This window comes from Schistocerca nitens, chromosome 1 (genome assembly GCF_023898315.1).
Source record: "Schistocerca nitens isolate TAMUIC-IGC-003100 chromosome 1, iqSchNite1.1, whole genome shotgun sequence".
Classification (NCBI taxonomy): Eukaryota; Metazoa; Arthropoda; class Insecta; order Orthoptera; family Acrididae; genus Schistocerca; species Schistocerca nitens.
Window position 1 is genome coordinate 739,094,919 of NC_064614.1, and position 16,804 is coordinate 739,111,722.

The following is a 16,804-nucleotide window of genomic DNA, read 5'->3' on the forward strand; positions in this document are numbered from 1 at the left end:
GAAACTCCTGCAGTGCAGTGGGAACATGTGGGCCCACCCACATGTTGCCGAGACTGTGTACACTTTCTGCGTATCAATTCTACACCTTGATCGTAAAGACTGCATGAAGCGTTCAACAGTTTATTAAAGGTTGTGTAACATTAAAAATTTACACTGCCATCTAACTTTTGCAGTTTTAATAATATGACTGATATTAAAGTGTCAGTACAAGCACACCAGTGCCGTGATTACGCTGGTATGCTTAAAACTGCACTGCAGTGAATCTGCAATGAATCTGTAATTTGAAATACTTCTTAGTACCCATTGTTTGCCACTCTTCCAGAAGTTGCCATGTTTGAGATCATCATCTCAACCGATAAAGTCCAAGATTTGTCGCCAGATCCAACAGACCAGACCCCCTCCCAACTACTTGGGCCCTGGGACATCCAATCTAGGATCCTCGAGCTCGCCCTCAGGCGAACACTTGCCCTCCACTGCAGGCAGCCCATTTCAGAAGAAGGAAGGAAGGAATATTGGGTTTAACGTCCCGTCGACATCTATGTCATTAGAGATGGATCTGCAATTTGAAATATTTCTTAGTACCCATTGTTTGCCACTCTTCCAGAAGTTGCCATGTTTGAGATCATCATCTCAACCGATAAAGTCCAAGATTTGTCGCCAAATCCAACAGACCAGACCCCCTCCAGCTACTTGGGCCCTGGGACATCCAATCTAGGATCCTCGAGCCCGCCCTCAGGCGAACGCTTGCCCTCCACTGCAGGCAGCCCATTTCGGAAGAAGGAAGGAAGGAAGATTGGGTTTAACGTCCCGTCGACATCTATGTCATTAGAGATGGATCTGCAATTTGAAATATTTCTTAGTACCCATTGTTTGCCACTCTTCCAGAAGTTGCCATGTTTGAGATCATCATCTCAACCGATAAAGTCCAAGATTTGTCGCCAAATCCAACAGACCAGACCCCCTCCAGCTACTTGGGCCCTGGGACATCCAATCTAGGATCCTCGAGTTCGCCCTCAGGCGAACACTTGCCCTCCACCGCAGGCAGCCCATTTCGGAAGAAGGAAGATTGGGTTTAACGTCCCATCGACATCTATGTCATTAGAGATGGATCTGTAATTTGAAATATTTCTTAGTACCCATTGTTTGCCACTCTTCCAGAAGTTGCCATGTTTGAGATCATCATCTCAACCGATAAAGTCCAAGATTTGTCGCCAAATCCAACAGACCAGACCCCCTCCCAGCTACTTGGGCCCTGGGACATCCAATCTAGGATCCTCGAGCTCGCCCTCAGGCGAACGCTTGCCCTCCACCGCAGGCAGCCCATTTCGGAAGAATGAAGGAAGGAAGATTGGGTTTAACGTCCCGTCGACATCTATGTCATTAAAGATGGAGTACAAGCTCGGATTGTGAAAAGGATGGGGAAGGAAATCGGCCGTGCCCTTTGACAGAAACCATCCCAGCATTCGCCTGGAAGGATTTAATTAAATCATGGAAAACCTAAATCTGGAGGGCCAGACGCGGGTTGGAACGGTCGTCCTCCCGAATACGAGTCCAGTGCGTTAACCACAGCGCCACCTCGCTCGGTGCTCGACCATTTCGGCTAGACTCCCTCACTCGTGTCGATCCTTATGACATCAACAATTCCGTTCCAGATGACAGCTTGGCGGCATACGCGGTAACTTACGAGTATTATTAAACTGTTTCCACAGTAGATGCTGAAACCGTACACACAAAAATGGATAATTTGACCAATATCAGTGCATTAGTGACTCCTTAAGCAGCTTAAAAGCTCTCGACCAGTGCTTCCCACGCAATCAATTGGTAGTGATTGTCCAGGAGTCTCTTGACGCCCTCGGCAACAGTGGACGTTCAGTGACCTTCATTTGGAACTCAGAACATGTCGGGATCCCAGGCAATAAACTTGCTGACCACCTAGCCAAACAGGCTACCGGTGAACCAACTCTGGAGATGGGCATGCCGGAAACTGATCTCCGATCGGTCTTCCGCCCTAAAGTTTTTGTGATCTGGGATACTGAATAGCGCATCCTATGTACACCAAATAAACTACGTTTTATCCAGGAGACAACGAATATATGGCAGTCATCCATGTATGCCACTCGCAGGGACTCGCTTGTCCTTTACCGGCTCCGCATCGGCCATACTTGGCGAACACATGGTCACCCCCTCCGTCGCGAGGACCCACCTTGGTCTTGCTGTGACTCCCACATGACATTCGTCCACATTTTGTTGGACTGCCCTATTTTAATCGCTCTGTGGCGGACTTTTAACCTTCCCGCCACACTGCCAACGGTGTTGGGAGACAATGCATCGTTGGCAGATGTTGTTTTACGTTTTATTCGTGAGGCGGATTTTTATCATACAATCTAAGGGTGGGCGTCTGGCCTTCTCTTTCTGGCATCCAGCCTCCCTCCGTTTTAACTCTTCTTCACTCTTTCTTTGCTGTTTGTTCGCCTTGGTCTCCTTCTTGTCCCTATGTGTGTTCACCTCGCCTTCTCTTTTAGGCTGGAGATTTTAGTGTGTTGCAGAGTAGCTGGCTCATCCTTTTTTATTCTTGTGACCAGCCAGCCTCGGCCATCTGATATATTATTTTAATCTCTTCCACGACTTTTCCTTTAGTGTACGTTTTCCACTTTTGATTGACTTCTTTCGTTTTTCTTTCCGTGTGGTTTCCCGTTAGTTTTCCGCCCTATTCCTTTCCGCGACTTCTTTTGGGAATTGTTTTAACTTGAGCCTTGTTTGCATGAGGATAATGGGGCTCATGGCCCTGTGATTTGGTCCCTTTACACCCCAAACCAACCAACCGACCAAGAGATAAATAGTTCGAACCTCATCAAGTCAGTCGTTCTTACAATGTCGACAGAAATGTTTTAAGAACGGTGCATACTATTCTGGCTAGTACATGTCACAATGCAGACCCGACTCACTGCCACATTTCAGTCATCCGCATCTTTCTAAAAAAAAAACGGTTCAAATGGCTCTGAGCACTATGGGACTTAACTACTGTGGTCATCAGTCCCCTAGAACTTAGAACTACTTAAACCTAACTAACCTAAGGACAGCACACACATCCATGCCCGAGGCAGGATTCGAACCTGCGACCGTAGCAGTCGCGCGGTTCCGGACTGCGCGCCTAGAACCGCGCATCTTTCTCAGCAGCGGACAGTGCTTCGGTGTTTTTATGCCTACGTTGAATAAACAACTGTGCAAGGTTTTCCAAGTGATGTCTTCTATAAATTTCACAACAAAATCCTAAAAATACCTTTATTTCACTCTTAAATACTACTTGCTTCCGATTAAACACTTGAAACAATTCTGTCACTTTCGCAAGAGTGAACAATCACTCTCATTTAAACCAGTCAAATGAACTGACATGATCGACCTGAAAAACTGAAAGCCACGATAAAAAGCTGTTGGTCTGCCAGATGGCAGTATAGGGACACAGCGACTTTTGGACGAATGCCGTACTCGTTATCTTCAAGTGATCTGCTTACATATTCCAGAAGATGAGTGAGGACAACGTCCAAGCCTCGCGGTGTCCGAGCACTCGAAGCCCAAGGGTTGTTCATCAATAGTATAAGCCAGGAGAGCCTACATTCACACCATTTAAAGCTACAGTGGTTGGTATTCGAGTGTTATTGTTTCTTACAATTTAAAATAAGTTTTTTTATAGACTGCCCCCAGCCTGAGTTCTTTGATACCTTTTTTAAAATTATTTAATACTGCAACACGTTTTGAGATATGATTTACCGTTCGGCAAAAATTACAATACAAAAACATTCAAAATGAATACACCTGGGTCTTAATGTAGTAGTTTTCTGTATTGGGTACGTGTTTTGGCCTGCCTGTGGAGCAAGGGAAACATTTCCTTTTCTGCTGGTAAACATTTCGGGATACACACGAAACTCTTCTGTTCACGTTTCGTCCAGAACTGCGCTGGACGTCTTCAGAGATATTGCTGCTCCGTTTACTCTTGCCGACTGACTCGTCTGACGTCTGAGAACGACATTTATGCTGTAGAAAAAGGAAACGTGATCGGAGTCACATGTGATAAACAGAAATGATCGTTGTCACAGATAAAACTTCACTACCGACTGTCGTCTTGGTAAAGATAAAAACTCTTTACCGATTATGCAGAGCTACTGTCCATATGTCGCTATGTTTCATAGTCTCTTCTTTCTTATTAAAATTTTCGTCGTTAGACATAAAACTTTCGTTTCAGAAAACTTCACTTCGTGACCTCCTGACTGAAGAGCATGTTCTGCTACAGCCGATTTGTGTATTTTGCCTATGCTGGTCGGCAGAGGCTTTGTGTTCCTTTAGCCGTGTATTCGCACTTTTCTAGGTTGTGCCACTATAAAATTTACCACACGCAAACGGAATTTTATATATGCCACATGCTGACAGAGGATGGCGTTTAACCTTTTCAGATCGGAGTGCTTGACCTATTTTCTTTGTTGGTCTAAAAACCGGTCTAATGTCATATTTCTGTAAAATCTTTCCGATTCGATCTGTTATTTTTTTAATACAAAGGAGAGAAATACTCGGACTTCCGAACGTCGGTCGGCAAGACCCAACAGAGGAGCAACGCCTCTGACGATGTGCAGCGCAGCTCTGGACGGAACATTCGAGGACAACGACCTTATACACCGAAAGATTTACCAGCAGCAATGTCATCTGGTCGTGAAAGCTTTCGTTCTATCAACATTTACTTCATTTGCTGGTCTGTCGCTAACATTAAAAAAAAAACGTAAATCATTACTGACACTCTTCATTTCTGACTAACAGCGTGAGTGAATATTCTCGTTTTTTGTGCTAGAAACGGACCATCAGAAGTAGTAAATGGTATTTCTAATGGCTTATGCTTCTGTTTCTCCGCAGGCAAACCACGACATAAACACGATGGAACGCAAGGCGTACGGATCTCGCCCCTTTTGGACTTCATCGTTGTGTCCCTTTTATTATCGATCAGAACGATTGTTTGGGTGTTTTTCGTTCGGCAGATATTCGAAGGCGAGCGCGCGCTCACCAAGGACAACAACCTGCTGGGCACTTTCGACCTAGCGGGCATCCCGCCCGCGCCCCGCGGTGTGCCGCGCATCGACGTCAACTTCGACATCGACGCCAATGGCATCCTCAACGTGTCGGCCCGAGACGCCAGCACTGGACGCTCGCAGGTACCTCCTCGTTGCCTGTCCAACACCACTCACAGTACGAAATATCTTCGTAGCATACACTGATCAGCCAGAACATTGTGACCACCGATATGAACCCGTCCAGGCGAGGAATGACTGCTACGCATGGTACCGGCAGTATTAGGGAGCGAGCTGTCCATGTGTAGAATGGGGAAGGCGCGCGATCTGAGTTTGACCGAGGGCAGATTGTCACGGCGCGGAGGCTCGGACTGAGCATTTCGGAAACTGCACGACTTGTCAGGTGTTCGAGAAGTGCTGTGGTGAGTGTCTTCAACACGAGGCGAAACCAAGGTGAAAGCGCGTGCAGACGTCGTGGGCTTGGGTGGCCACCCCTCATTACAGATATCGGGCATTGGAGGCTGGCCGAACTGGTAAAACAGGACAGGCGGTGAACTGTGGTTGAACTAACATCAGACATTAACACTGGACAGAGTACAAGTGTATCTAAGCACACAGTGCACCGAACACTCCTGAAAATGGGCCTCCGCAGCCGACGACCCATGCATGTGCCGACGTTAACACCACGACATCGGCAACTATGACTGAAATCGGTCACGTTGGCCCACTGGCAGAGCGTTGCATGGTCTGATGAATCCCGGCACCTCCTTCACCACGCCGGTGGAAGGACGCGAATCCATCGTCTTCCAGCGGAACAGCTTCTTGACACGTATACTGCGGGACAGAGACAAGCTGCTGGCGCTCCATTATGCTCTGGGGAAATTCATGTGAACATCCGTGGGTCCAGTGGAGCTCGTGCAAGGCACCATGACGGCCGAGGAGTATCGTACACTGATTGCAGACGACGTACACCCCTTTATGACGATCGTGTTTCCCGACAGTAGTGATATTTTTCAACAAGACAATGCGCCATGTCACAAGGCCAGGAGTGTGATGGAGTGGTTGGAAGAACACAGTGGCGAGTTCCAATTGATGTGCTGGCCTCCCAACATGTCAGACCAGAACCCAATTGAACACATCTGGGATGTGATTGAACGTGGTGCCAGAGCTTATCGCCGCCTCCCCGGAATTTACGGGAATTAGGTGACTAGTGTGTACATGTGGTGCCAATTCCCTCCAGCGAACTACCAAGGTCTCATTGCTTCCACGAAATGATGCGTCGCTGCCGTTATTCTTGCCAAAGGGGGACATACCAGCTATTAGGTAGGGGGTCATAATGTTCTGTCTCATCAGTGTAACTTGACTTGCCAACGAATCTTCCTAGCAGCGATATTTAATGTTGCTACTTAAATAAGGTTTCAGATAGATTATATAATGGTAAGACAGAGATGTAGGAACCACATTTTAAATTGTAAGACATTTCCAGGGGCAGATGTGGACTCTGACCACAATCTATTATTATGACCTGTAGATTAAAACTGAACAAACTGCAAAAGGGTGGGAACTTAAGGAGATGGGACCTGGATAAACTGAAAGAACCAGAGGTTGTACAGAGTTTCAGGGAGAGCATAAGGGAACAATTGACAGGAATGAGGGAAAGAAATACAGTAGAAGAAGAATGGGTAGCTTTGAGGGATGAAGTAGTGAAGGCAGCAGAGGATCAAGTAGGTAAACAGACGAGGGCTAGTAGAAATCCTTGGGTAACAGAAGAAATATTTAATTTAATTGATGAAAGGAGAAAATATAAAATCGCAGTAAATGAAGCAGGCAAAAAGGAATACAAACTTCTCAAAAATGAGACTGACAGGAAGTGCAAAGTGGCTAAGCAGGGATGGCTAGAGGACAAATGTAAGGATGTAGAGGCATATCTCACAAGGGGTAAGATAGACACTGCCTACAGGAAAATTAGAGAGACCTTTGGAGAAAAGAGAGCCACTTGTATGAATATCAAGAGCTCAGATGGAAACCCAGTTCTAAGCAAAGAAGGGAAAGCAGAAAGGTGCAAGGAGTATATAGAGTGTCTATACAAGGGCGATGTACTTGAGGACAATATTATGGAAATGGAAGAGGATGTAGATGAAGATGAAATGGGAGATACGATACTGCGTGAAGAGTTTGACAGAGCACTGAAAGACCTGAGTCGAAACAAGGCTCCAGTAGTAGACAACATTCCATTAGAACTACTGATAGCCTTGGGGGAACCAGCCCTGACAAAACTCTACCATCTGCTGAGCAAGATATATGAGACAGGCGAAATACCCTCAGACTTCAAGAATAATATAATAATTCCAATCCCAAAAAAAGCAGGTGTTGACAGATGTGAAAATTACCGAACTATCAGTTTAATAAGTCACAGCTGCAAAATACTAACGCGAATTCTTTACAAACGAATGGAAAAACTGGTAGAAGCCGACCTCGGGGAAGATCAGTTTGGATTCCGTAGAAATGTTGGAATACGTGAGGCAATACTGACTTACGACTTATCTTAGAAAATAGATTAAGGAAAGGCAAACCTACGTTTCTAGCATTTGTAGACTTAGAGAAAGCTTTTGACAATGTTGACTGGAATACTCTCTTTCAAATTCTAAAGGTGGCAGGGGTAAAATACAGGGAGCGAAAGGTTATTTACAATTTGTACAGAAACCAGATGACAGTTATAAGAGTCGAGGGACATGAAAGGGAAGCAGTGGTTGGGAAGGGAGTGAGACAGGGTTGTAGCCACTCCCGGATGCTATTCAATCTGTATATTGAGCAAGCAGTAAAGGAAACGAAAGAAAAGATCGGAGTAGGTATTAAAATCCATGGAGAAGAAATAAAAACTTTGAGGTTCGCCGATGACGTTGTAATTCTGTCAGAGACAGCAAAGGACTTGGAAGAGCAGTTAAACGGAATGGACAGTGTCTTGAAAGGAGGGTATAAGATGAACATCAACAAAAGCAAAACGAGGATAATGGAATGTAGTCGAATTAAGTCGGGTGATGCTGAGGGAATTAGATTAGGAAATGGGACACTTAAAGTAGTACGGGAGTTTTGCTATTTGGGGAGCAAAATAACTGATGATGGTCGAAGTAGGGAGGATATAAAATGTAGATTGGCAATGGCAAGGAAAGCGTTTCTGAAGAAGAGAAATTTGTTAACATCGAGTATTGATTTAAGTGTCATGAAGTGGATTCTGAAAGTATTTGTATGGAGTGTAGCCATGTATGGAAGTGAAACATGGACGATAAATAGTTTAGACAAGAAGAGAATAGAGGCTTTCGAAATGTGGTGCTACAGAAGAATGCTGTAGATTAGATGGGTAGATCACATTACTAATGAGGAGGTATTGAAGAGAATTGGGGAGAAGAGAAGTTTGTGGCACAACTTGACTAGAAGAAGGGATCGGTTGGTAGGACATGTTCTGAGATCACAAGGGATCACCAATTTAGTACTGGAGGGCAGCGTGGAGGGTAAAAATCGTAGAGGGAGACCAAGAGATGAATACACTAAGCAGATGCAGAAGGATGTAGGCTGCGGTAGGTACTGGGAGGTGAAGAAGCTTGCACAGGATAGATTAGCATGGAGAGCTGCATCAAACCAGTCTCAGGACTGAAGACAACGACGACGACAACATTTAAATAACAATTTTAAATAACTATTCTTTCCATTATAGACTCTACTAAATTTTTAATACCCTAGGATTCACTAGAATAAAAGAGAGTTTTTGTCATTCATGACATTTTTTGGTAATTGGTCAAAACTATTCACTTTTTATTACAATTAAGAAACCTAGCTTAGCTGTTAGGCCCTGAGGTCTACGCAGTGATCACCCATCACTGCGTCATCGTGTGCCATAAGGCTTCATTCTGATGCAGTATGGAGGGGCGTGTGGTTAGCACATCAGACTCCTGCCCGTTATCAGTTTTCGAATGTTGAAATGTTGCATCTAGAGGCTCAGTGGATCACATTATAATCCTCTCACCAAGGAAAAATCTCTGGTAGAACCAGAAATTAAACCTGGGTCCTCTGCATGGCAGATATGCTGATCATTCACCTACAGATGCGGAGGTGTTCACTGAGCTGACAAAAGTCGTGAGACGGTAATATGCACATATGCAGATAGTGGTACATCTACATTGACATGGATAATCGGCAAATCACATTTAAATGTCTGCAGAGGGTTCATCGAACCATCTTCACAATTCTCTATTATTTCAATCTCGCATAGCGCGCGAAAAGAACGAACACCTAGATCTTTCCGTACGAGCTCTGATTTCCGCTATTTTATCGTGGTGGTCATTTCTCCCTATGTAGGTCGGTGTCAACAAAATATTTTCGCATTCGGAGGAGAGAGATGGTAATTGAAATTCCGTGAGAATATTCCGTCGCAACGAAAAACGCCTTTCTTTTAATGATGTCCAGCCCAAATCCTCTATCATTTCAGTGACACTCTCTCCCATATGTCACGAAAATACAAAACTTACTGAACGTCTTAGAACTTTTTCGATGTACTCCGTCAGTCCTATCTGGTAAGGATCCCACACCGCCCACCAGTATTCTAAAAGAGGACGGACAAGCGTAGTGTAGGCAGTCTCCTTAGTAGATCTGTTACATTTTCTAAGTGTCCTGTCTTTGTTTGGCCTTCCCCACAACATTTTCTATGTGTTCTTTCCAATTTAAGTTGTTCGTAATTGCAATTATTAGGTATTTAGTTGAATTTCCGGCCTTTAGATTTGATTGATTTATCGTGTAACCGAAGTTAACGAATCCGTTTTAGCAATCATGTGGATGACCTCACACTTTTCGTTATTTAGAGTCAACTGCCAATTTTCGCGCCATTCAGATATCTTTTCTAAATCGCTTTGCAATTTGTTTTGATCTCCTGATGACTTTATTAGCCGATAAACGACCGCGTCATCTGCAAACAACCTAAGATGGCTGCTCAGATTGTCTTCCAGATAGTTTATATACAGGGTGTTTCAAAAATGACCGGTATATTTGAAACGGCAATACGAACTAAACGAGCAGCGATAGAAATACACCGTTTGTTGCAATATGCTTGGGACAACAGTACATTTTCAGGCAGACAAACTTTCGAAATTACAGTAGTTACAATTTTCAACAACAGATGGCGCTGCGGTCTGGGAAACTCTATAGTACGATATTTTCCACATATCCACCATGTGTAGCAATAATATGGCGTAGTCTCTGAATGAAATTACCCGAAACCTTTCACAACGTGTCTGGCGGAATGGCTTCACATGCAGATGAAATGTACTGCTTCAGCTGTTCAATTGTTTCTGGATTCGGGCGGTACACCTGGTCTTTCAAGTGTCCCCACAGAAAGAAGTCACAGGGGTTCATGTCTGGCGAATAGGGAGGCCAATCCACGCCGCCTCCTGTATGTTTCGGATAGCCCAAAGCAATCACACGATCATCGAAATATTCATTCAGGAAATTAAAGACGTCGGCCGTGCGATGTGGCCGGGCACCATCTTGCATAAACCACGAGGTGTTCGCAGTGTCGTCTAAGGCAGTTTGTACCGCCACAAATTCACGAAGAATGTCCAGATAGCGTGATGTAGTAATCGTTTCGGATCTGAAAAATGGGCCAATGATTCCTTTGGAAGACATGGCGGCCCAGGCCAGTACTTTTTGAGGATGCAGGGACGATGGGACTGCAACATGGGGCTTTTCGGTTCCCCATATGCGCCAGTTCTGTTTATTGACGAAGCCGTCCTGGTAAAAATAAGCTTCGTCAGTAAACCAAATGCTGCCCACATGCATATCGCCGTCATCAATCCTGTGCACTATATCGTTAGCGAATGTCTCTCGTGCAGCAATGGTAGCGGCGCTGAGGGGTTGCCGCGTTTGAATTTTGTATGGATAGAGGTGTAAACTCTGGCGCATGAGACGATACGTGGACGTTGGCGTCATTTGGACCGCAGCTGCAACACGGCGAACGGAAACCCGAGGCCGCTGTTGGATCACCTGCTGCACTAGCTGCGCGTTGCCCTCTGTGGTTGCCGTACGCGGTCGCCCTACCTTTCCAGCACATTCATCCGTCACGTTCCCAGTCCGTTGAAATTTTTCAAACAGATCCTTTATTGTATCGCTTTTCGGTCCTTTGGTTACATTAAACCTCCGTTGAAAACTTCGTCTTGTTGCAACAACACTGTTCTAGGCGGTGGAATTCCAACACCAGAAAAATCCTCTGTTCTAAGGAATAAACCATGTTGTCTACAGCACACTTGCACGTTGTGAACAGCACACGCTTACAGCAGAAAGACGACGTACAGAATGGCGCACCCACAGACTGCGTTGTCTTCTATATCTTTCACATCACTTGCAGCGCCATCTGTTGTTGAAAATTGTAACTACTGTAATTTCGAAAGTTTGTCCGCCTGAAAATGTACTGTTGTCCCAAGCATATTGCAACAAACGGTGTATTTCTATCGCTGCTCGTTTAGTTTTTATTGCCGTTTCAAATATACCGGTCATTTTTGAAACACCCTGTAGATAAGGAACAGCAAAGGGCCTATAGCACTACATTGGGGAACGCCAGAAATCACTTCTGTTTCACTCCGTCAATTGCTACGAACTGTGACCTCTCTCACAAGAAATCACAACTCCGGTCACTTAACTGAGACGATATTCCATAAGCACGCAATTTCACTACAAACCGCTTGTGTGGTACAGTGTCAAAAGCCTTCCGGAAATTCAGAAATACGGTCTCGATCTGAAATCCCTTGTCAATAGCACTCAACACTTCATGCGAATAAACAGCTAGATGTGTTTCACAAGAACGATGTTTTCTAAATACATGTTGACTGTGTGTCAATAGACCGTTTTCTTCGAGGTATTTCATAATGTTCGAACACAATATATGTTCCAGAATCCTGCTGCATATCGACGTTAATGACATGAGCCTGTAATTAAGTGGATTGATGCTACTACCTTTCTTGAATGTTGGTGTGACCTGTGCAGCTTTCCAGTCTTTGGGTACAGATCTTTCGTTGAGCGAACGGTTGCATATGATTGTTAAATATGGAGCTAATGCATCAGCGTACTCTGGAACCAGCATACTCTGAAAGGAACCTAATTGGTATACAGTCTGGGCCAGAAGACTTGCTTTTATTAAGTGATTTAAGTTGCTTCACTACTCCGAGGATATTTACTTCTACGTTACTCATGTAGGCAGCTGCTCTTGATCCGAATTCTGGAATATTTGGTTCACATGGTTCTGAGCACTATGGGACTTAACTTCTGAGGTCATGAGTCCCCTAGAACTTAGAACTACTTAAACCTAACCAACCTAAGGGCATCACGCACATCCATGCCCGAGGCATGATTCGAACGTGCGACCGTAGCGCTCGCGTGGTTCCAGACTGTAGGGCCTAGAACCGCTCGGCCACTCCGGCCGGGTGGAATATTTACTTCGTCTTCTTTTGTGAAGGCATTTCGAAAGGCAGTGTTTAGTAACTCTCCTTTGGTAGCTCTGGCTTCGATAGTATCTCTATTGAGTCGCTTAGAATTTTCTGTCAGGTTACGAAACTGTTTCGTTGGTGGAAACGGTTATGAGCATCTCGCATTGAAGTCCGCGCTAAATTTCGAGCTTCTGTAAAAGATAACCAGTCTCGGGGATTTTGCGTCTGTTTAAATTAGACATGTTTGTTCCGTTGTCTCTGAAGCAGTGCTCTGACCCGTTTTGTGTACCAAGGAGGATCAGCTCCGTCGTTCAGTTTATTTGGTATAAATCTTTCAATTGCTGCCGATACTATTTCTTTGAATTCAAGCCGCATCTGGTCTACACTTATATTATTAATTTGGAAGGAGTGGAGGTTGTCTCTCAGGAAGGCGTCAAGTGAATTTTTATCTACTTTCTTGAATAGGTATATTTTTCGTTTAATTTCGGAGGATTTGTGGGTTACAATATTCAGTCTCGCTACGACAACTTCGTGTTCACTAATCCCCGTATCCGTTTTGATGCTCGTTATTAACTCAGGATTATTTGTTACTAAGAGGTCAAGTGTGTTTTCACAACCGTGTACTATTCGCGTGGGCTCATGAACTAACTGCTCGAAATAATTTTCAGAGAGTGCGTTTAGCACACTTTCGGATGATGTTTTATGCGTACCTCCGGAATTAAACTTGTATTTTCGCCAACATATCGAGGGTAAATTAAAGTCACCACCAATTATAATCGTATGAGTGAGGTACGTGTTTGAAATCAAACTCAAGTTTTCTTTGAACGTTTCAACAACTGTATCATTTAAATTGGGAGGTCGGTAAAAGGATCCAATTATTATTTTATTCCGGTTGCCAATCGCGTAAACAAGATATAAAGGGCAGTGCATTGGCGGAGCTGTCGTTTGTTCAAAATGGTTCAAATGGCTCTGAGCACTATGGGACTTAACATCTGAGGTCATCAGTCCCCTATATTTAGAACTACTTAAACCTAACTAACTTAGGGACATCGCACACATCCATGCCCGAGGCAGGATTCGAACCTGCGACCGTAGCAGCAGTGCGGTTCCGGACTGAAGCGCCTAGAACCGCTCGGCCACATCGGCGGGTAGCTGTCGTTTGTACTCAAGTGATTTGTGTGAAGGGTTTCCGACGTGATTATGGCCGGACGACGGGAATTAAAAGACTGAACGCAGAATGTCAGTTGCAGCTAGACCCATGGGACGTTCCTTAACGGAAATTATTAGGAATCAATAATCCGAGAATAACACATTTCACGCATTACCTCTCACCATGGTCAGCACAGTGGCCAATGGCCTTCGCTTAATAACCGACAGCAGCAGCGCTTGCGTAGAGTTGTCTGTGTTAACAGACAAGCAACTCCGCGTGAAATAACCGCTGAAGTCAATGTGAGACATGCGACGAACAGAACCGATAGGACAGTCCGGCGAAATTTGGTTTTAATGGTCTATGGCAGCAGACGACCGACGCGAGTGCCTTTGATAATAGCACGACATCACCTGCAGCGCCTCTCCTGGGCGCTTGACCGTATCGGTTAGACCCTAGACGACGGCAAAACCTTGGCCTGGTCAGACGAGTCCCGATTTCAGTTGGTAAAAACTAACGGTAAGGTTCGAGTGTTCTACAGACCCCACAAAGCCATGGATCCATATTGTTCAAAAATGGTTCAAATGGCTCTGAGCACTATGGGACTCAACTTCTGAGGTCATTAGTCCCCTAGAACTTAGAACTACTTAAACCTAACTAACCTAAGGACATTACACACCTCCATGCCCGAGGCAGGATTCGAACCTGCGACCGTAGCGGTCTCGCGGTTCCAGACTGCAGCGCCTAGAACCGCACGGCCACCCATGTTGTCAACAAGGCTCTGTGCAAGCTGGTGGTGGCTCCATAAAGATGTGGGCTGTGTTTACATGGAATGGACTGGGTCCTCTGGTCCAACTGAAACTATCGTTGACTAGAAATGATTGTGTTCAACTACCTGGAGACCATTTGCAACCATTCATGGATTTCATGTTCGCAAACAGCGATTGAATTTTTATGGATAACAATGCGCCATGTCACCATGCAAATATTGTTATCGATTGGTTTGAAGAAGATTCGGGACAATTCAAGCGAGTGACTTGCCCGTCCAGATCCCCTGTAATAAATCCCATCGAATATTTAAGGGACAGAATCGAGAGATCAGTTCGTGCACAAAATCCTGCGCCGACGTCTTCGCAATTATGAATGGCTAAAGAGGCAGCAGGGCTCAATATTTCTTCAGGGGATTTCCCACGACTTCTTGAGTCCATGCCACATCGAGCTGCTGCACTACTCTTTGCAAAAGCAAGTCCGACGCGGTATTAGCAAGTATCCTATGACTTTTATTACGTCAGTTTATATCCTAATGCTGTTCTTATTCCCTTTAAAATGTCGCTAATTTTAAAGAAGTGAAATGGTCCTATGGCCAGGACACGCCAGCTGGGGTTTTCAGCTATCTGTGCAAGTCTTTCCATTTGACGGCTCTTCGGCGACTTGCTCGTCTTTGTGAGGAGGAAGAGACGGAACAATTAGGACAACACAAATATCCAGTCCCTGAGCGACGAAAATCTCTGACTCAGCCGGGAATCGAACCTGGGACCCCACTATGTAGAGGCGGCAAGGCTATCCACTAGACTGTGAGCTGTGAACAGTTTCAAACGAATCAATAGCGTTCGAGCCTTGTCACTGTAGTATTCGTTCCTTCAGAAGTATTTCCTATTACACAGCAGCCGTTACTCGTCAATGCCACCACACGGGCTGTTTCTTAGAGCGCGCAAAAAATAACTTAGCCTGTACGGTCGGCACACTAAGGCTAGCCGCAAATTGAGACGCGTATAGCACGTGTGACGTGAGACGACACTAGAGCGCGACGCGCACGTGCCGCACGGGTCGCCTGGGTCCAGCGCATATTGCGCCGCGTACACCATACTTCGCACGCGCCGACTGGTGACGCTCTGCGCTGACTGAACCGAAGCGCGCGCAACCTGTTATCTTTCTCAAACGATTTTACAGAAACTATTCACTGAAAATATATGATTTTTGGCTTACTTGTAGCGTTATATGTCTGCTTCGTGACGAGGTGCTCATCAACTCGCTAATGACCATTCGTATTGTGATGTACACTTTTTAGTAAGACACTACGCAAAACTCAAAAAATTTTCAACGAAAATTAGGGGTCGCTATGATTTTGCATTTGGTGCGTATTACACCATATGTTGCTGCGTATGAAATTTAGCTAACATGCTGAATTTTTCTTTAGATTTGGGAGGAGGTCTCTATCTGCCTCGCTCACTTCCGATCTCACGCCCGCGAGAATGAAATACTCGCAACATCTCTCGTATCTCCTAAACCGCTCGAGACATCGAAACGAAAGTTTGGCGAATGATAGCACACAAGGAGGAGAGTGTTTTATCAATTCTTAAACACACGGAACTTTCTTATCTATGGCGATATATCAGTTCTTATACTTCCCTTTTCATTTATTTCACTCCAGTGACTGTAATTTTTTAAGAGTTATCGACTGCTAGCGATACAAGAGCTTCCTAGAATGAAAATAAACATGAAATTTCTTCTTTTATGTTACTCAAAACCGGCACTATGAGGTTTTTCGTAAGCTATTGAGCGCTGTGATTGCCAATTACTTGTTTAATGAGGCACTCCGTTTCGGAATTCTGTCTCAACAGCTGCTGGGAGATGAGCTTGGCAAATTACACTGTGACAAAGGACATACAGTTAAACCAGTCACCAAGAGAAATGTGGCCGTTACTCACAAACGGTGATGCTTCTTCGAATGAGAAAAGATTAACAACTCACACAAAAATAGATTGCCAACTCCGTTGGAATTTTGGTGGAATCCACGTAACCCATCGTATTTTTAACACTGAGCGACTGGAGTGGAAACTTACCAAATGATTTTATCCCTTCTCTTGATCTGAGCAGTATTAAAATAATGATGAGTGTTCCTTCAGGCGGAATGATAGGCACATGCCAGATTCTGGTTACTCACCTACGGCTTGCCAAACTGACTATGTGTGATCGCAAGTAAAATAGTTGTTATTGAGAAAAATAAACAACTGATCTGTCGCACAACACAATGGTCAGTGTATTGTCAGCAGCGGAGGATAACGCGCGCGACAGGAATGCACAAGCTAGTCATGTGTGCCTTGTGAGTTGGAGTTCGAAAAACATTGTCATGAAAGTAT

At 44.8% G+C, this 16,804-nt stretch overlaps 1 protein-coding gene across 1 annotated transcript in view; it reads left to right on the forward strand.

The window, feature by feature from the left end:
* Nucleotides 1–16,804, forward strand: part of LOC126236920 (heat shock protein 70 B2-like) — a 133,766-nt gene that overhangs the window by 102,664 nt on the left and 14,298 nt on the right. The window contains exon 7 of the mRNA XM_049946579.1: nt 5,022–5,195. Coding sequence (XP_049802536.1) covers nt 5,022–5,195 — 174 coding nt within the window. The remainder of the gene's footprint in view (nt 1–5,021; nt 5,196–16,804) is intronic.